Here is a 22442-nt window from a genome sequence, read left to right on the forward strand (position 1 = left end):
GTAAAATTCCAGTAATGGGGGAAACAGCACAGAACTGCTGGTAAGATAACTATCCGTAAAGGATGTGGTAAACTCTTTTTGAGAAGAACATTGTTTGCCTGAGAAAAGGAGGAGAAAATAGCAGTAATTATAATTATAGTGATAGCTAATTACTAGCTAGGCACTGTAGTTACCTTTACATATATTTGCTCAGTTATTAGTATTAACTCAAGAAATAAAATGCACTCTGCAGGTGGCAATCATGGCTGCTCAGCAAAAGGCAGCTTTCCCTTGGATGGACTCTGATGTGGTAGGTCACATGCAGTCTGCATAACTGCATTCTACGTACCTTCTACATTCCACATGACAGGGAATGCTTCCATCATGATTAACATTTTCTCTTCCTGAATAGAGAGAAAAGAATGCTATAGCCTATAAATATAAAAATAACCAATGCCTCACAATTAATGGATTCATTTTGAAGGCAACCAAGACAAATCTCTTTTTGTTTGTTTGTTTGCTTTGATCTCTCTTCAAACTTTTTATTTTCTTTGTAATAGGTCAGTTTGGCTCCTCAGTGGCCTCATACTTCCTCTTCTTGAGATGGATGTATGGAGTCAATATGGTTCTCTTTATCCTGACATTTAGCCTCATCATGTTGCCAGAGGTGAGATCTGACTTCCAGTTTACAAAACATGCTGAAAAATGTTTCTCCTAGAAAAGTATTTATCTCTTCTTTAAAGTAGAATAATTAACTGGCTATTTTCACATCTTAGAGTCATAGGATTTGTAATAAGATTAACCTTCAAAATGGTGCCCATGGGCCAAAGCTCCCAATCCTTGCACTAAAGGGGGTGTAAGCCTCTTGAAATTATATAACTTATGTATAATTTCACATGTATGTTTAAATGTGTATTTTTATGTGGAAAGTTTCATGGCTTCTTTCAGTTTCCCAAGGGGGTCCCTGTTCCTAAATGTTAAAAACTGTTGTTCAAGAGGAAGACTTTGACACCTTGTGAGTTGTATTTCTTTATTTTGCCAAGTTAGCTTTGAAAGAAACGCTTCCTTAATGCAACTCAAAGCCTCCAGATTTTCTATACTGAAGAAACACAAAATGAACATTTTCCCCCTAAGATACAAAGTAAGATAACACCCACAACACACACACACACACACACACACACACACACACAAATAGTGGGATGGGATGAGAGTGGGATGGGATCATGAGGTCCAAAGTCAGAAACTAAAACAGATAGAGGGTCCAAATCAAAGAAGACAAAGCACTGAGCTGATGTGGGGAAAGGGTCAGCTGAGGCCAAAAAGCTAGACTGAGGTCAGAGCCTTCACTCATATGAAGTTAAATGATTCTGACACCTTTGAATGCTTACCTTACAGAAGTTGGACTAAGTTTTATTTAACCTACAAAGGACCTTTTAGGACCAGTATTTCAAAGCAAATTTGGTCCATACAGCATTGACAGCGGCCAAAATTTGGTGGTTCTGGGTGACTTTTTATCCCGATAGCTTCAAATCAGTGCCAGTTTCTATACTAAGCCTCCTATTAACATAATAATAATAATGCTTTACATTCATAAAGAGATTTGAGCTTTTAATAGTACAAAGCACTTTCACTTCTTTTACTTACTGTGCGTCACAACAAATTTATGATGTAGACTGTAGAAGACATTTTCTTCACCCATTTAAAACATGTAAATGGAGTCACATAATGCTGATGTGACTTAGCTAACATCTTGGAATACATTTTTTTATTAAGCTGACCTAGGACTAGAACCCATGATTCAATCCCTTTCTCCAAGATTTTGCATTTTAATCCACTAGTTTTATAATCCTTGAGATAATTCCAGAGCTTCTAAAGTTGTCTGGCTCGTAGAAGACAGTGACCAAAGATCAGAGGTCCTGTGTAGTTTATTTCCCAAGTGCACACTTTCAGGTAATGAAGCCGAATGTATGTATTTTATCTATTTCAAATTAACCCCAGCTTTTTTTTTTTTTTTTTTTTTTTTTTTACTTACCTTTCTAAGGAAATCTGAAGCTCCTCCATTCCATCACTGGCTACTATGACGTTACTTAGTGTCAGATGCAGGTATACATGGAGTTTTATCAGCAGCATTTATTCTTTCCCCCACACCATGCTGCCTCCATGTGGAGAAAATGAAAGGCTGTTGCTGATTTACTTGAATAATACGAAATTACAGAACGTCTGCTATGTAGTGGATGGAGTGCCTACGTGTTAGGTTGGAGGTATTCCAAGAGCTAGGAAGCATGCTGGCTTTGGATACCCTTTTATAGGTTGTATTAGGTGCTGAGGGGCATCCTGTTTTCTGGGCAATGATTACCAACTCCAGCAAAAGAACAAGAGAATGGACACCCTGCATGCTGACTTTGCAGAACCACCAGAGGCCAGGGCAGTCATCTCCTGGCAGCAACGCTGTATTTTTCAGCTGCCTCTACCCGATGGGCTCACTCAGTATTCCTCCAAGGCACATGCCCTTTTGCCCCAAGTGCCTGTGTCCCTGGGCAAGCCTAAGACCTTGATCTCCTTTGTCCTCTGTGCCCCCGAACTTTGGGGTGAGACAGTGTGTGTGGAACCCACCTTCTATTCTGTTCAGACCAGGAAGCCAGATGGGCCAAAGGCCTACTTTGGGAGGTTGTGCAGCTTGTGCACAGGGAGTGAGCAGAGATTGATGTCCAGCCCTTGTTCAGTCAAGCTCTGCACCCGGGCTTCAGGCCACATTCATCTTCTGTTCCCAGCTTTAGGAGGGAAGTCTCCATCTCACAGAAGAAGCAACATCTGCTTGGTAAGCTATGGGGGCTAGAAAGGTGCTCTTTCCAGTTCTCACCAAGGCACCTTCCTATGACCCTATTCTTGCCCTCTCACTGGCCCACTCTTCCCAGTACTATTCTCCCTACTGTTTTTCTCTTCCAATCTGGTAGCATGAATTTGAGGCAGCAGCCCTGAATTAGTGATGAAGCAGACACCATAATCAGGGTGCAAGTGTTCTCACGTTGCAGACACCCACAAATTACATGATTGGATTTCCTTCAGTTCTCTCTCTTGACATGAAGGACAGAATCTCCCTCCACCCTCACTCCTAAGGGGTATTCTCTTATGAAAGTGTGGGTAAGATTGTTTTGTTGAGTCCTATGTGACTCAAAAGGCTACCTCTCTCCTTTCCAGACTTCTCAGTCAGAACAGTTTGGTGGTGGTGGTGGCAATGGGGTCCTCAGAAAGCCCTCTGGGGAATGTGGTTGACCTGACTGCTGGTGGTCCCCTGAACTTGGAATGCAGGGTCCTTTGCACTCCCTTTGTTCTTACCTCTGGATTTAGTAGTCGATTCCCAGAAAATGGGACCCCACATGGAGACCCAAAGAGTCCCCATGAAAATGTTTCAGAAGGGCTTTTAAACAAAACCATTTGTGATCACATGTGTGGCTCAGACTTTGTTTCTAATTGTTCACTGCTTTCTTTGCTTCTCCATACAGTACCTCTGGGGTTTGCCATATGGCAGTTTACCTAGGAAAACAGTTCCCAGAGCCGAAGAGGCATCGGCAGCAAACTTTGGTGTGTTGTACGACTTCAATGTAAGTGTCTCCACACAAGTGTATTGGTGGGAGGATGGATTTTTATTTAGTTTATTTTATTCTGAAACCCACGGCCGCCTCTCCTGGGTCAGGCTGAATGTCTTAAGAAAGATGTCCCCGCTCCCTTTAAGAAAGAAAGGAAAGAAAAAAAGAAAGAAAGAAAGAGAGAGAGAGAGAGAAAGAGAGAGAGAGACAGAAAGAAAGAAAGAAAGAAAGAAAGAAAGAAAGAAAGAAAGAAAGAAAGAATGTCCCTTTATATAAATGTGACTATGATTTAGGACAATGGTAATATGATTATATGGGAATATAGACTACTGGATAAAGGTGAGCTCAGAGTTCAAAGACTTGAAGCAAATATTCTTATCACTGACTTTGGAAAAGAATAAAGGAAGAGTTTGCAAATGTGCTTTTTGGAAAATCTTGTTGGATTCCTAGAGAATTAAAACTTTTACACTTCCTATTAACCTCTTTACTTCCTAAACAAGCCTCCTATTTAGTATTACTCAATAGGTAGTACTAAATAAAGCTAAATATTGAAAACTAAGAAATACTAAATTCTAACTTTTAAATAATACTAAAATTAATATTACTCCATTGTAGTATTCAAATGAGCATTACTCCTTGAGCTCCCTTAGGTAGAGATTATTACTATGGAAAGGAGTTATTTCTGTCCATTGAAAAACCATTTTGGACTATATGATTCAAGTCTTCGACAACAATGTAATTCCACATATTCTTTTTTTAAGTAGTGACTAGATTAGAAATGTCTGGAAGCATATGCGTGGGAAAGTAGCCAGGTAGAAATTGAAGAATTGATAATTCAAGTAATTTTTGGAGGCTAGACAATGAGAATAAAATTTTATACAGATTGCAGAATGAAGGAGGGAAAAGCAGACTGCCTGTTTATAGTGTTAATATGTATATCTCACAAACATTTTGATTTCTACTTTTAACCTCCTTAAATTGTGAGTTTCCCAAAGAAGAGATCAGGTCTGCTACATCTTTTCAGCCCGTAATCTAGTCCTCATCCAGTACAGGCTACATGAATCTCATTGACTGAAAATCCTGAGTGAGGGGGATGATTCGTAGAGCCTTGAAGTAAGAACCACAGGACTTACTTCAAGTTTATGTGAGGAGTACCAGAACATGCAAACCTTAAGAAAAGTTTATGTGAGGAGTTTATGTGAGGAGTACCAGAACATGCAAACCTTAAGAAAAGTTTCCCATCTCCGAATGAACAAAGCAAGCTATTGAATTAGCATGAGGCACAATGATAGCAACAAATATGTGGCATTTGTAATCTTCAATCACCCCTGTCAGTTGGACTTTCCATTTCAATTCAGCATTTTTTAAACTGAATTATAAACTTGCATAGGTTTTACAAAGATGAATGTGACATGATTCTTGACCTCAGGGTACTCGTGATATTAGAAGGAAGACACGTAAGCAACCAGTATACAAGATGCTGTGCACAAAGTTAGCAAAATTTAAAAAAAGGAAAAAAGATTCTGGGGAACTGAGCAAGTGGTTCTTATTTCTTCTTAGGTGGGTCTGGGTTTTACAGAAGAGATGGCCTCTGAGTTGGATTTTACCTCTCTTTTCTATCACTTCTAGATTTTATTTCTCTTTTCTATCACTTCTAACTTCTTCCACCTCTTCCTCCTCCCCTCCCTTTATCCCTCCCTTTATTTATCTCTCTCACTTTCAAATTTCAAACAATGCATTACTATGTCCCCTTACCACTGTTTTAATTTCTCATTCTCTTCCTCTGATAAGCAAAATGACAAACTTCCAGTCTGCTTAATAAGAACAAGGACTAAGATCACTGACTTTTTCTGCTTTTTAAGGCATAGCAGAGAAAGGAAGGACTAAAAATATGAACAAAAGGTCTTTTGATTTTTATATATAGATTTCTGAAGTTTAAATACTTCTGAATTTCCCAATGCACTGAAATGGAAAATTTTGGGCAAAAATGTCCATTTGAGATTTGAAAGATAGTGACTCAGTTGAGGAAGACAAACAGAAAAGTTGCTGTAAGAGAGTTACTAATGAGTGGACAAGAGGGTCTGAGAGGCAAATTCAGGGGAAAGTAGAGGGAAAGGGTTTGGATGATGAGTGTGCTCCCCAAGATTGTATCACTGCCCTTGACAGCTCTCTCACATCCAGTTTGGTGAAATATGATCTGTCGGTCAGCAGAGGATACAGAAACCAGAGTGTTCTATGATATTTATTTCAAGGCCTGCCTGAAAACAATACTAAGGCAATGAGAGAATTTTTAAAGGTCAAGAAAATATAAGAAAGCCATTACACTGATTTTATTCACTTACAGGCTTGCTGCATGCTGGTATCAGTCATTAATTTGGTATGCATCATTGCTGGGGTTAGTAGTGATTTTAATAGCTGTATTTCTCCAATGTCTGCATCATGCAGTGAACTGTGATTGGTAAGAAAGGTCACTCACTTCACAACCCACTTCATGGTGGGTATTTATATCTGAGACTAAGCTCGAGTGTTCTTATATGTGAAATGGAGAAAATAATAGTATCTACCTCAAAAAGCATCAAGTGGGATAATGCATGAAATAGCAGATAGCTCAGAGTATGTAGCACACAGTACAGGCTGAGTATTCCTTATCCAAAATGCTTGAGACCAGAAGTGTTTCATATTTCAAATTTTTTCTGATTTTGGCATATTTCCGTATACATAATGAGATATCTTGAAGATGACATTGAAGTCTAAACACAACATTCATTTAGTTTCATATACACCTTGTACACATAGCCTGAAAGTGATTTTATCCAATATTTTAAGTAGCCTTGTTCATGAAACAAAGATTTGATGGTGTTTTGACTGTGACCTGTCACGTGAGGTGAGGTGTGGAATTTTTCACTTGTGGCATCATGTCGGTGCTCAAAACATTTCATATCTTGGAGCATTTAAGAGTTTAGATTTTTTTTTATTAGGAATGCTCAATTTCTAAATATTCCTTATTAAAAGAACCATAACTTGACCAAAGGCAAACAGCTATTAGGAAACCGAATTGGGATGCAGGGCTGGTGGTATTACACACGGTCATATATGTGGATAGTGACAAGCTAGTAAAAGGACTTTTATTATAACAAAGAAGTAAATACATAAGTAAATAAAAGTATTCTGACCTTAATGAGGAGTTCTTGAAAGATTCAAGGAAAGGAAGCAATAGGATTATATAGTCGTTATCAAATTGTTCATTGAATAACATTATTATTTAAAAGAAAATGATACTGCTTTAAGGAATTTTATATGATATACAAGTTTTCATGACTTTTGAAGTTTGAAAGATTTGTCTTTTGTTTTGGCAATGATTATATTCTAAATTCAGCAGGAAAGATAGGTTGATTCATATTAAGGGACACTTTGCTTTTACATTTTTGTAAGAAAAAGGAATTCAGCCCATCCTACAATAAGCTAATAATTGAGCACATTCTCTATACTAGGGTCAAAATAATTTCACAAGTACATCAATAAGAGAGAGGGCAGGACCTTTAATTATTAAACTGAAGATAACAACAAGAAAAAAATGTACAAAGCTTAATTTAAAATATAGGAGATTTGGTTTCACTGTAAAAATCCAAAAGAATAAAGCCAAGTAGTCACTGGTAATAAGACATTATAGATTCAAATGAGATACTGTCTTGGTCAGGACATGGTGTCCTCCACGGCAGAGGGGAAGAGGCTGCCTGAGCACAGATTGTCTTGAGTATCGTGCATAGATGGTAGAGATCAGACGCCACAGACAGCCGTGGGCTGTCCCTTTAAGAACTCCCATAGAATGGGCAGAGATGTCCTAGAATTGGACAATAAGGAAAGAGTACAAGGAAGGAAAAATAAAATCTAGCCAAGCTCAAGGACCTGTATATGTTACATCAGGTTAACCAGACCTTTCTCAGAAGACAGAATCTAAATTTCTACTCACATTGCTTTTGTTTTTATTATCATTTTTGTGAATAATACCAAAATTAATGTAGACTAAGTACTTATATGGGCAGGCACTGTGCTTAGTGCTATGATATTTCTATTTATTTATGAATATTATACTCATATATTTATAGTTGTTTATACTGCTTGTTTCAGTATGCATCAAGAAATGGAAGGCACAGATATCTCGACAGAGATAATTTAATATAAGAAATTAAACAGGTATTGGGTGACTAAAAAGGCAAAAGGGGACATTGAGGTAACACAGAAACGGTAACAGGTAACACAGAACAGTTTTTACCCCTACTGTTGGGAGAACAAAAGAGGACGTGGGGTTATTAGAATCTAGGAGCTTGGAGGAAGGGCGCTGCATGGCCCCAAGAGGTGTGATGAGATTGGTTTTGAGTGTGCTCGAACAGGCTGGAAATGGAACCAAATACCGTTACCAGAGTGAAGAGGCATTGCTGGAGCCATGCATTCAGGAGAGAGCAAATCCCTTCTCCTGACTTTTTGTCTAAGTGCCTCCTATAGGAAAAATCTGCAAGGAATCCGATCTCAAAGGAAAAAAGTAGCTCCCCAAGTCCCGTCTCCAGCATCACAAAGCAGCGTATACAAGGATGGGTCTGAAGCTGAAACAGCTTACTAACCGGCACATTATTCTATTTATATTATAACCTATTCCTCTTCCTAGTCTAGTAAGGTAGATATGACTATTCCTAATTTACAGATGGAGAGACTGAGTTTTAGTAGGATTTGGTATTTTCCTCCAAGTTCCATGGATGGCAAGTGGAGAGGCTGGGATGCTCATCTGGTCTTCCTGACATCTCTGTCTGACTCTGAAGCCTAGGACAAGCTGCCTCTACATAGGCTACTAGGAGCCACTGAGATGGTACAGGTTTATACTGGAAATTCACAAAAATAAGAGAATTTTAGAAATAGAGGTGCTCTTCGATATCTTCCATCCTATATCTTATCTTATAAAGTTACAGAAATTTTGAGTTACTGAAGCATGTTCAGGGTCTTATAGTTGTTAAGAGGCTCCTAATCTAGTGTTCTCTTCATGTCCTGTATTCCGCCCGTAATTTTCCTGTTGTAATTTCCAGCAACATTCTCACTGACTGCTCCTGGAACATTTACTGACTCTGTTTCATGATATATCTATTTCACAAGGGGAAATGGAGTTGAAGCATTTGGGCCCCATTTTAATCTTTCATAATAATCTTGTAATTCCCAAATCAGCTTCTCAAATAGAATGAGAGCTTTCATGTTTTTTTTTCCTGAGTTCTTTTTGTATCATTTAAATATTATGCTTTATTAAAATATTCATAATGGAAAATCATACTTTGAAAATTGTTATTATTAATTTTGCTTTGGTTGGTTAGCAAAGATCTATCTTTAGTTTTTAAAATTAATTTATTTTTGAAATAGACAATAAAAATCGTATATTTGCATGAGTTCTTTGCTTGATCCTCCGAACAATGACTTCATAGAGGTGCTCACTCTGTATTGTCAGATGATCTAAGTATACAACCCAGTATTCCATCTATCATGGCACCATGGAGGAAATCATTGACAAAATGTTTTTAAACTCCTTAAAAAGTCATAATTCTGACTTTTGCAAAGCCCAGGGGTGCCAAAACAGGCATCCCTGGGCTTTTGAAAAATGCCATTATTTAAGCTAGAGCCGTTATCTAGGCTATCATTATCTAGGTAGAGTTTGGGGTGTGTGTGACCTCAATATGAAAACATTTGGATCCACTCTCTTGGATCCAAAGAGATGGCATCTGGAGGCTGTCTCTCAAAGGAGATCTGAGCAGCACACCCAGCAACAGGATCCGTTGACCTTGGACAGACTATATAGAGGTAAGTTATTCCACATAGAGGCAGGTGAACAGAAGCAGAATAGATTTAAGATCTGCACTTACAGAATAATGTAAGATAAACACAAGCATGATCTGTTATGGTACAGGAGCCTATTGGATGGGAAGGATCAGAAAATCTTTGGGGTAAGGTAGGGGAGGTTGTGAGGAACTACCAATCTGTAGAGCTTCATCTGGGAACTTTGGAACCTCCTCTCCATACCCATGAAAGCTCAGTGCTCTATGACTTAGACGCATAAATCACAACTCATCCAAATTCTCTTCAGTTAATAGTAGACAAATACCATACACAACGTGCATGATCAACTAGTCTCAGGGCTTTTCAAAGTCAGAATTTACCATTTATGAAACACCATATTTTTAAAATATTCTTATTGAGTGCATAATGATACATCTTACTGATGGTGCAGGAAATCTGTTTTATTAAAATAGTAAGAAGCAGGGAGGTTATTATGTATGCAATGAATCAAATAAGCAGAAATTGTATCATGTAAATTAATAGAAGCAGAAGAATGAGTTTAAGTCAGTAGGAAGAGGATGTCTTTGTTGGCAAGATACCTGGAGAGACAAGGGTGATATAGAAATGATAAAGAAGAAAAGGCTATACAGTTTTAATATTCTTGTGAGGAGAAAGAAGGAGGAGCTAAAGTGGAATTTGGAAGGAGCTTCAGCTGATATCAGACAGTGAGATCATATGGGTAAAGGTTTAAGTTGTGAGTAAAGGGAAACGCATTCTGCTTTTCACCTTGAGAGCGTCTTGTACATTGCTGATGGATAAATGGTATGTCTACTTTGCCTCCCCTTTTCTGCTGATTATCATAGATGTGGGAGATAGAAGATATCCTACAATGGGCAGAAGAGGTGACTTAACACCTATTATGTGTTAAGTAGGTGCATACATTAAATTTTATCCTCATAACAACTGTTTAAGATGGAATATATCATCCCAGATTATTCCTTCTGCCCTGCCTGCCTCACATCCCATCTTGGAGGTTTGTCCTTAAAGGAGACAGGTTAGACACATTTAGAATGTTAATAAAAAGGAGATAAGTTCTTTAATCAACATCAACAACTCTTTTCAGTAATAATGTTCCAAAGTAAAGGTGTCTTCTCTCAAACATATCTCAGTTCTCTTAAGTTCCTTCATCTCTTATTGCACTGGACACATGTAGAGGAGATATTTTGTGATTCACACATGGAATAACACATCTTTTGTTTTAGAACTATTTCAGTGGTTCGAATGCATCTTTATTTGAAAGGGTGAATCATTTTAGGTTTCCTGAGGTGTAGACATCAAAATTATGTTACATGCAGGAGATATTGGGGGAGGGAGGCGTGTGAAGGATAAAGGAGAGAGTGAACAAGAGTAGACAGGAAGAGCCTTTAGATGGTAATGCAGGCCCTATACCTGTGAAAGGAGAGAGAAAAGGAAGGATTTAGGAAGAGTCTCAGATTGTACTACAGTTTTGAAAGAGTCTTGGCCAGGCTAATGGTGAGTCTCTATACAAAGTATGTCCATTAGATAAATTCCATATTGGTTAGCAATAACCCAGCTCCAGTATTTCCCATCATGCTCAGTCATTATCTAGGTAGTGGTTGGGGTTTGTGTGACCTCAATGTGAAAACAGTTTGGTCCACTCTTGTGGATCCAAGGAGGTGGCATCTGGAGGCTCTCTCTCAAAGGAGAGCTGAGCAGCACCCCCAGCTGCTACCTTGAAAATGTGACTGGGCTCCTCCACTTTAGATCATAGCTGTTCATATTGCTGTTGTTGCTGTTATTTAGTTTCAACAGGTTTCAAATGCAGCCAGAATGACCTGTTTCCCACATCCATTGTCTGGGCCTACCTCCATGCTGGGTCAGCAGAGACTGAACTTCTAGATCATGAATAATTCTTCAGTGGCATAACCCCAAGCGAGACTGCTAAGCCTCTTGTGGACAAATTTAGAGTTATAAATTTTCAAATCCACCTAGAGATACTTCTCTTTCCCTAGGAGCAGAGATCATAACTTTGGAGGGGGTGAGGACCCTCTCATCTGTGGATGTAGTGAGATTCCTCCAATGGCTTTGCTGAGCAGGGTGGGCTGCTGCTCAGGCATGTAATGCTGGGACTGGCAGTATCAAAGGGCTCTATCACTTATTTACTTCACTTCCTCAATGTCCAGTGTGGGTCTCTTTGGTTCAACAGGCTTATTAAGTTTGATTAAAAGAAGACGCATTTCATGTTCTATTTCTAGGTCCTAGATCACTTCTTTTGCTTTGTAAGCTTCTTAATTTGCTACTCCTGGGTGACTTTATGACACAGCTCTAGCTTGTGACGAGAGAGATTCCTGGGTCTGCTTTTAGCTTCCTTGGTATTTTAAACTTGGGGAACCGATTTCTTAAGGTCTGAAGTCCTAGCGATGCCTTTTTTCTTTTTTTTTTTTTGCTTTAGTAACACATTTTAGTTTTCATCACCTCCCTCAGGCTACACTTGGCCAAACCAAAAGTGAGCTTTTCTTTTGCAAATATTAGGGATGCATATGATCCTAATGCTATACTTACAATATGAAAACAGCATTCCTTCTTTGGATGTGACCACAGAAATGAGTCTTCTTTTCATTAACATAGTAAACATTTGTTGAGCATTTGCCAGGTGCCAGGCATTAAGCAAAGATGAGCAAAACCCAAGGTCTCTGTCCTCAGGAACGTAAAGTCCGAGGGAGTAGTCAAATAATCACAAAAATAAATCCAACCGTAATTGTGCCAAGTGCTATGAAGGAAAGCTATATAGTGTTAAGAGAACTTATAGAAGACAACCTGATGTGGTTTAGGAGCTAAAGGAAGGAGACAGATAAAAGAAAATATTTTTCTCTGAGAAAGTAATGTTCAAATTGGGCTCTAAGGAGTCAGGACAACTTCTGAATTTGAAAGAAGGGAGAGGCATTCTCAGCAGTAAGAACATCAATTACAGAGAACCTGTGATGATAGGAGGTGGCCGTATTCAGGGGACTGAGTAAAACGAGAGAGCTCAGAATGTGAAGGGACATCAGAACACAAGGCATTGGAGAGACAGAAGGGAACCAAAGCACGTGGGATCCTCTAAAATCTAGACTGCACTAATTATTTTTTTTTTTCTCAGAGCAATTAAAAGTAACTTAAGTGGGGGGTGGGTGGGTAGTAACATATCAGACTTGGATTTTGAGGTAATCAACAGACTGTAGAAGGGCAAGATGACTGTGAGGAGATCAAGGAAGAATCTTTCGATATGACTAGGTTAGAGACTAAGGTTGGAAGAGCTAAATTTACCTGGCAGGAATTTTCTATATCTAAATATTGGCTGCCAAACTAATAGATTAAAGGATGAGCCATTGAGTTAGGTTAGAACTTCACAATGCATTAAATTATAGTCAATAATTTAAACACATAGCACCAAATCATAAATCTAATACATCTGTGGTGACAAGTAGATTATGTAAATCTACATTCATTTTTTTCCAAGTAGCTGCAATATATTCTTTACATTTTAAATTATTTTATTTGTTCAAAAACTCCTTTTGAAATACATAATACCGAGGCATCTCCCAGTATAGGCTGTGTCCAGATGACCACACACGTCTCGTTTCATGTATGAATTCACAAAGCTTCACTCTGAATATTTTAAAGAACCAGCAGCAAATTTATAACTCCAGAAGTCAACCAGCCAACAAAACCCTCTAATATGCTTTTAATCTCCTCCTTGCGAAATGAAAGAAGACAACTTTTTTTTCTTTGTGGAAAGAAATTATACATAAAAGCTCATTTTATAGCACTGAGATTGTCTCATTTTGTTAAGAGTTTTATGCAATTAGACAGTAGGAGAAATTAAAGAGTTTTTCCAGCTTCAGTGTCTCTCAGATACTTCTTTGGTGTTTTGATTAATTAAATCCCAACATAAGATTATTATTGCCATGTTACTGTCTTGGATGATTTACTCTATTTCATTAAAATGGGTAGCAGAGAGCAGAAGAATAAAAAAAGTTGGTGTACATGACAATTTAAAGGAGCTTATTCTAACTGAGGATTGCTAATGATTACCAGAAGCAATTTTTTTTTGTTCATTCAATCACTCCACAAATATAAATTGAATGTCAGATGTTGGGAATACAAAGACAACTAACATATATTCCGTGCCCACAGGGACATTATGATCTAATTGGATATGCAAACAAACAATTGCCATGCAAAATGACAATCTGAGGCTGATATACATATGTCTTAGGCACTTGGGAACATAATGGAATAAGGGTTCAGTGTCGGGGTTAACTGGCGTTCAGGTACTGGACTCTTGAGAGAGCCCAGTAAAGAGAACCTCTATTTCCCATGTGAGTTCTGAATAATTTGTTTAAAAAGAAGAGGCAGATGGGCAAAAAATTTTTCCACATTCATTATTAATAGAAATCGAATTGGAGGAACAATCCAGAATTCTTAGCCAAATGGTCTTGCTGATTTAGAACCCCAAATTAGCCAGTTTACCTCTAGGGCAACTTATTTCCTAGAAGAAGAAAGATATGTTTGGGCTGGGCCAGCCCAGTTAATTCTTTCCCAATTTACCAACAGAAATCACTATGCCTCTCCTGGTGTGCATTGAGTATAGGGACAGAGAAAGGCTGAGGCATATTGTGTCGAGTGAAGCTCCGTGCCTCTGAAGGAAATGCTGAGAGAAAGGAAGGGGCATTCATTACCCCTATCACAACTGGCTGTGGTTGAGAGGTCAACAAAGGCTTTACAGGTATCTTGAACCAGCTTTAAAGAAAGAGTAGGGATAGAGCAGGCTCTAGAATGGGGCAGGCAATTGGGAAGCGAATTCCAAGCAGAGAGATCAGTGTGCACAAAGGCATGGAGGCATGAGATAGTGCTATGCTCTCAACACCCAAGAGTGATTCAGCAAAGTTCATATTTAGGGAGAAAGGAGAGTGGCAAGAGGTGAGCCTGTCATACTAAAAAAAAAAAAATTCAAAAAAGAGCCTGATCAGGGAGAGAATTTCATTATGCTCAAGTCAGACTTTATCCTATAGGCAGTGGAGCGCACCTGAGATAGGAGGAAGGAGCAGGTTTGGGGAATTTTCTTGAATGTGCTGTGTTCATGCTTCCTATGAGACATGCAAGTGGAGTGAGATGAGTAATGGCATTGGGCATAAGGTCTAGAATTCCCACTGTTAGTATCAGTCGTGGGCCATGGCACAAAAGGCAAATGGAACTACTTTCTATAGAAGCCAGAAGTGTTAAAAATGCACTGTAGCATAATGACAAAAACTAGGCATGAGATTCCAACAAACCTGGGTTTGAATCCTGCCACATACGACCTATGAGATATTAGACAATCATCCTGAACCTTGCAGTTGCCATGTATAAAATAGCAGTATTAATACCTAGCTACCAGGCTTGTATTAAAAAATACATGAGATTATGTGTGTAAAGTATTAGCACATCTCGGCTGGGCGCGGTGTCTCACACCTGTAATCCCAGCACTTTGGGAGGCCGAGGTGGGTGGATCACGAGGTCAGGAGATCAAGACCATCCTGGCTAACATGGTGAAACCCCGTCTCTACTAAAAATACAAAAAATTAGCTGGGCGTGGTGGCGGGTGCCTGTAGTCCCAGCTACTCGGGAGGCTGAGTCAGAAGAATGGCATGAACCCAGGAGGCGGAGCTTGCAGTGAACCGAAATTGTGCCACTGCACTCCAGCCTGGGTGACAGGGTGAGATTCTGTCTCAAAAAAAAAAAAAAAAAAGTATTAGCATGCCTCTGGCACATAGTAGATGCTTCTTTAAGTGCCTCTTCAGGATACTTAGCTCATGAAAATTCCCATTTGTTGGAGGGACAAGGAAACAGAAGGAAGGAACTTGTAGCCACAGCAAGAAAGTGGAAGTGGGGCAGCAGCCATGTCCCCTGTGTAGGCAGGAGGCAGGGGGACGAGAGTACCAATAGAAGGATGGAGGGATGGATACCCAAAGGAACTGCCTCATTCACAGCTGCTTGAGGGGCAGAGATGACTGTCTACAGTCCTTAACACAACTTGATTCCCTCTGCTGAAAATTAGATCTGCCTAGGCTCAGCTCAGCTTCCTCTTTGTACTCTACACTGTCTCTGTTAAGAACCATAGAGCACCTGTTTCATGTCTATGAATCTGGGTTGGAGCAAAAGGAAAATTAAAAAAAAAAAAACAAAAAAACTCAGAGATGAGCAAAGTATTAGGCAGAAGCCTAATGGGTCTGGCTGGAGAGGAAGAGTGTGGCCATGCGCTGCTGTCAGCATGCAGCCCACAAGGCCCGGGCTGGCTGCTGTTCTTGTGACGTTAGTTGAGGTTTATTCTGGGCATAATTAGCCTTTTCACTCCTTGTTTCTTTCCTGTGTTGTGTCCTACTCCATGAAATGTTGAGTGCCAGTCCTTGTCTTTCATCCACACTTGAAACCTTCATTCATGCTAAGGTGTAAATAACCAGCAACAACTCAGAGAAAAGTAGAAATACACCCAGACTTGAATCTTGCAGTGTCACCTCCCCTCACATACCCTCAGCAGATATGCTTAAAAAATTATATCTTCCTTTCCCACCAGTTTTACTTTATACATTCTTTCAAAATAATGGTCTGGCAGCTATTACAAATTAAAAAGAGTTACTAAGAATGAAGAAATTAATTGATCATCCTGGGGATAGAGTGTTATCTTTCATGGTGAACATTTCTTGGTAATCATGAGAAACACCAAAGGGATGCAATTCTAATATAATTTCAGGCAACAAATAATTATGAAAGAGATGTTTTGCATGCAGAGCCTTTTGGGGACCTCTGTAATCCTGTCTCCTAATCCATCTATGTATATTGGGCAAATAGTAAGTTCTCAATAAGAGTTAGTTAGAAAAGTAAATGCATGAATTGAGTCCTGGTAACCATAATAAAAACAGTCTTTCTTGTGGAAATGTGTTGGTGATTATGGACTGGACCAGCTGCAGCAATCAAACAGAAATTAGAGTCTTAATAGACAACACACGAGCATGGCACCCCAGAGTTGGACAGAAATTTTCTGTGCTCACTGGGAACTTGGCTCTGACTCTGGTTTCTCTGTCACAGATTTTGGGGTGGGAGAGTGCTCCCATGGGGAAAGCAGCACGTGCTGATATCGAAATTGAATAGAACCTTGGCTGGGCTAGGAGTCATTGCTATTTTAGTCACTTCCAGATGTCTGCTGCTGTAGTTTTAAGGGACAGGGAAAGATGAGTGGAGTGTGGCATGCCACTGGGTAAAAGATGAGGAGCGTTCTCCTTCTAAGCCTTTCAAGTTGTATTTAAAGCCATCCCTCAATATGCTACAAAGATGGATTGGATAAAGCCTTTAAAAACTGTGTTCTTCTATTCACAATAGCAAAGACTTGGAACCAACCCAAATGCCCATCAATGATAGACTGGATAAAGAAAATGTGGCACATATACACCATGGCATACTATGTAGCCATAAAAAAGGATGGGTTCATGTCCTTTGCAGGGACATGGATGAAGCTGGAAACCATCATTCTCAGCAAATTAACACAGGAACAGAAAATCAAACACCACATGTTCTCACTCATAAGTGGGGGTTGAACAATGAGAACACATGGACACAAGGAGGTGAACATCACACACTGGGGCCTGTCGGGGGGTTGGGGGCTAGGGGAGGGATAGCATTAGGAGAAATACCTAATGTAGGTGATGGGTTGATGGGTGCAGCAAACCACCATGGCATATGTATACCTATGTAACAAACCTGCACATTATGCACATGTACCCCAGAACTTGAAGTGTAATAAAAAGTTAATTAATTAAAAATAAATAAACAAAAACTGTGCTTTTTAATATTCATTTATAGATTTGACTTCATATATATCAAATAGGCAAACTGCAGAAACCTTTGTGAACTAATCATGACTCTGCCTGCCCCAACTAGAAAAACAAAACAAAACAAAACAAAACCAGAACCATTCTTTGGCTTTGGTTATGATCTAATATTTATGAAGTGCCAGCCATTAAACATATGTTGAATGGTACCTATGCCAGATGAGCTGGCTGCCCCCAGTAGCTATTGTGCTAACCTAACAAGCTCACCAGATGCTTGTTCTATATCGGCTTTCTCCTTTTATGATATTTTCTGTGTGTCTTTTAATCCCAAAATTGTCATTATGAATTAGATAAAAGATATCAGGTGGGGGTGACCCCCTCTGAAATATTCTCAAAAGGGATGCCTGGGGTTCTTTCCAAGAGGCCCTGGCACCACTAGGGACCAGTCTAGGGTATAGATCAAAGTCCGTGATGGGTTCATAGAGTTTCTTGTTTCTTTCCTTTCTTTGACTGAGAAGGTATGACACTAGCATGATATAACTCTTGCTGGATAAAGAAAGCACAGGAGAAGCAGTATAATGCAGTGGTTAAGCATATAGGGTTTGGATTAGACTCAGGTCAAGTTCAGACACTGTCACTCAGTCATGTGAACTTGGACAAATTACTTAACCTCTCTAAGACTCAGTTTCTTCATCTGTAAAATAGGTATAGTGATAGCAGCTATTGAATTTTTGTGTGTGCAGGAGAGGGGAAAATTATGGTAAAGAATAATTCCTCCCTTTTCCAACAAGATTGTGAGCTAACCAGAAATATAACAAAGGGTAAGACCAGTGGAGGTCAACATGCCGCCTTTGTTATTGTTAAAGCTGACATAAAAGAATGTAGTGTCTTTATGGACAAGTGAACTTCACAGCCAGACCTCTCTGCCAGGACAGGCCTCTCCTTGCAGGAGCAGAGCACAGCATGTGCCCTCTCAAGAGAAGGAAGAGATGTCCGCATGTCTCCATCCATGCTCTACTGTCAAATCAGTCACTTTTCCCTGAGGCTAGAGTGAGGCAGTTGAGGGTGGCTGGGAGTGTTATGTTAATAATGGGTCTTCACTTGGAAGGAAACGTCAAGAGTTGGAGATACGATTACCCTAGTAGCAGCAACTTCATAGTGGTCTCCTGAGGATTCTGTGAGATAAAATAAGGTGTTTGGCAAGTGCTAAATGTTCACGAAATGTATACGGTGATGTTACTTGTCACAGCAACCATTATCACTGAGTGTCACATCTGTGGCAAGGAAATAGGGCAATGAAAAACAGAGATATTTGGAAGTTGTTGTGTTGTCCCATGAGGGTTAAATAAACAGTTCAGGGTATAATCTTTAAACCAAACAAGAGATTAAGTGTCTATACTTAGCACCTTCTGTTATTGTCACCCTGGGACAGAGGAACAAGCATGAAGGTTTAAGACATGATAGAAGGAGATTGGATTTAACACAAGTGGGAAGAAGCAGAGATCTTAACTAGATAAATGTGAAACAAGAAGATGTCATGCACCTGGGAGCTGGGAAATCCTCCCAAGCATATTCTCCTGGGATGAAGATTTCTGGGTCTTGGGGAGTTGGTCAATCCATGTCTTACCTTAGACATGAGATTAGCTCACCCGCTCCCTCTGCTTGAGGTTTCTACTAGTTGTTTATCCCCAAATGTTCTTTTGGATGGCATCCTAGTCAGGGTTCTCCAGAGAAATATAACCGGTAGAAGATATGTATACACACACACACATATATACATATATATATATATAAAATTTATTATATCAATCTAGTATTTATATAATAAATTTATTTAGATTCATCATTATTATTACTTAAATTTATTACATAAATCTTTATATATATATGCGTATAAAATTTTTTTTTTTTTTGAGACAGGGTCTCACTTTGTCACCTAGGCTGCAGTGCAGTGGTGTGATCTTGGGACACTGCAACCTCCACCTCCTGGGTTCTAGCAATTCTCCTGCCTCAGCCTCCCAAAGTGCTGGAATTACAGGTGTGAGTCACCGTGTCTGGCTGATATATATAATTTATAAGTTAATATAAATAATAGATTTACTACAGATATAAAAGGAGATTCATTTTGAGGAATAGGCTCACGCAATCATGGAGGCTGAGAAATCTTCTAACCTGACATCTGCAAGCTGGAGATCCAGAGAAACCAGTGCTGTAATTCAGTCTGAATCTGAAGGCCTGAGAACCAGGGGAGCCAATGGTGTAAATCCCACTCTGAGGGCAGGAGGAGATGAGATGTCCCAGCTCAAGCAGTGAGTGAGGCAGGAGAAAAAGGAGCAAATCCCTCCTTCTTCCTTTTGTTCTTCCTCTTTTTGTCCTCAGTGGATTAAATGATATCCAGCCATGCTGGGGAGGGCAATCTACTGTACTGAGTCCACCTATTTAACTGCTCATCTTATCCAGGGACACCCTCCCGGGCATACCCAGAAACTGTTTAATATGGACACCCCATGGCCCACTCAAGTTGGCACATACAATTAAACATCACAAGTTGGCTTTATTTTTTCTTAAACTGAAAAATGCAGATACAGGCCTGTGTGGCCCAGGGAAACCCAGACCTTTGGTATTTACCTGTGATTCATTCCATGCAGTCCCGAGTTAAACACACAAGTTCCTCTGAGATTATTTGGAGATTTTATTTTGTTCTAGTTCTTAAAGAGTACAGTATTTAAGAAAATTTGCCCCATATTTTGAAAGCAATAGTTTTTCAGATCTCTTGTTGGCCTCTGATGTGAGTTAGGCATGATCTTTGTTTAAGGCAATTTTCTAAATTACTTCTCTTAATTCTTCCTCTAGGAATTAGCATCTACGACATTTCTACTTTCTTTTCCACACCTCCACTCTCCCCCACTTCACTTCCCTTCTTCAGCTGTGAGTGTCAAAGTCCCTGGGTTGGTATAAATGATGTCAAAGGCAACCAATTGGGTTTTCTAAGATTCAGGGTTGACTCACCTGATCTCAACAGGAAGCCCCATATTGACAAGTGATTATCTTCTCATTTCACAAAACATAGTTATTGTCAGAGAGAAGTAAGAGGGGAGCTGGGGAGTGGATAGCTGTAGTGATACAGTAACAATGCTTCAATGCTGAAAGTGAAAAACACAGTGAATGTGAGGAAGAGAAAAGGTGCATATTATAAAGGAAGCAGCATCAGAATATGCCAATGTTCTGAGAATAAAGAGGGAGTTATTCAGGTGGCTTTGAGAGAGGGTGATTTCAACCCTGGCAGATAATTTTTAGGAACGAGAATCTAATGCACAAGTAAACATGCTTGTTATATGGGAATGCTGTGATAGTCTTGATGAATGGGAAGTGTGCAGGTGAGTTCCAATGTCATCCCACCTGCTCTTTGATTTTTGTGAAGTGAGAGCTGAGACACAACCTCTGTGGTTTAAGAAGAACTGATCTAATTATGGTCAGGTGATTGGAAATGGAAATCTGCCACAGCACTTTGAGGAAGCATTTTTCAGATCCCCATCCCCTAGTATTAAGCAAACTCTTAAAATCGTAAATCTAATGATACCACGAAGTGTGTTTTGATGTTTAAATCGAAGGGCATTTCACGGTAATGGCTCCACAGCTGAGCAAGCCTGTATTTGCTTAAAAATTTTATCTATTTAGAAGTCACTGATTTTCAAATAAACTGAAAAGCTGCCAATCAACATGGCAGCTGAAACATTCACTTTATGGAGCAAAACAATAGGGCTCATGTCAGAGCTGTGACCCAAGTTTGAAAATTAATGTCATTTTGTTATTTCTCTTAAGAGTTGATCTTTTCCTTTGAGTTGCTCTTCACAACAACTGCTAAGTGGCTTTGTTGTTGGATTTCAGGGTTTGGCACAATATTCCGTTCTCTTTTATGGCTACTATGACAATAAACGAACAATTGGATGGATGAATTTCAGGTTGCCGCTCTCCTATTTTCTAGTGGGGATTATGTGCATTGGATACAGCTTTCTGGTTGTCCTCAAAGCGTAAGTTTCATTTGTCTTTTGGGAAGCAAATAATGATTTCTGGAATCAAATGGAGGGATTAATTTGGGGATTGGACATAATTTTGTTGCTATTTTATGTCTAAAGGAAACAGAGTCTGTAAGAGATGAAATGTAGTTTTAATACCAACACTAATGTTAGACTATTACATCTTCAAAAGAACTGAACATAAACACAGGCCTTTGAGTCATCTCATGGGGTCAGACCAATGCTTGCATGCCTATCTTGTGTTTAAACATATTTTTTAAATGTGTGTTTTTGTACTTGAAGGTGTGAATTAACGTTGCCAGCAAGACAGGAAAACAGCTGCTGGTCCCTCTTTTGCGTGCAGAGAGGTTTGTAACTTGCAGAATCAGCTCAATAGGCAGAATCTATTGTTCTCTGCTCATTTTTTAAAAAAACCAGAATAATCACTCATTCAAAAAATTTTAGCTGTGTAAGACAGCAAAAATGAATGGTCCCCAATGAAACCGTCACAATCAACTGTATAATCATGGTTTGTCTTGGGAAAAGATTTATTGGAGTATGGGGAAGAATTTCACTGGAGAACTGATACTACTGCAGTTCATTTTTCTCCCTGCCTAAAATATATTTATAATACTCCACTTAAAGACTGCAGAAGCCTAGCAGAGTTATTTGGGTTTATATATTAAAAGAATGACCCTTTAGCCAATTTTTTTTGAACTAGTTTACGAGAAGAGTTGAAACATCTCAAGTAAGGTCGCCATTCTTTTATTTGACTATGTGCAAGACGAATGAGATTTTCCCCTCATTGTAGGAGGCCCCTCAGCCTGAGGGTCTAAGAGGGGAAAAGTGCAAAGTCACCCTAAGCAGGAGCTCTCTGAAGCAGTCTGTGACACACTTTGTGTCCTAAACCTGCCTCACTTACTTGTTCCTCCAGAGAAAACTGCCATATTTCATTTTTAAGCTCTTTTAGGACTTAAAACCTTATAGGAAATCCTATATCTAAGATATTTATCAACCTGCTAAAGTGTAATCAGAGACCTCAAATATAAGAGACTGTCCATCAGATAAACTACTATCACATTCCAAAAATCAAAGATATTTTCTAGTCTTTTGACTATATTACTCTGGTTGGGCTGAAGTCAGAGGTATCATTTACATTACTGAGGCCTCATGAGTAT

General features: G+C 39.2%; 1 protein-coding gene across 1 annotated transcript in view; it reads left to right on the top strand.

The window, feature by feature from the left end:
• Positions 1 to 22442, top strand: part of TMC1 (transmembrane channel like 1) — a gene marked incomplete at its 5' end in the record, with an annotated part of 194750 nt that overhangs the window by 109492 nt on the left and 62816 nt on the right. The window contains 3 exons of the mRNA XM_055350074.2: positions 540 to 646; positions 3486 to 3584; positions 21137 to 21279. Of these exons, the coding sequence (XP_055206049.2) occupies positions 540 to 646; positions 3486 to 3584; positions 21137 to 21279 (349 nt within the window). The remainder of the gene's footprint in view (positions 1 to 539; positions 647 to 3485; positions 3585 to 21136; positions 21280 to 22442) is intronic.

This window comes from Gorilla gorilla, chromosome 13 (genome assembly GCF_029281585.2).
Source record: "Gorilla gorilla gorilla isolate KB3781 chromosome 13, NHGRI_mGorGor1-v2.1_pri, whole genome shotgun sequence".
NCBI lineage: Eukaryota > Metazoa > Chordata > Mammalia > Primates > Hominidae > Gorilla > Gorilla gorilla.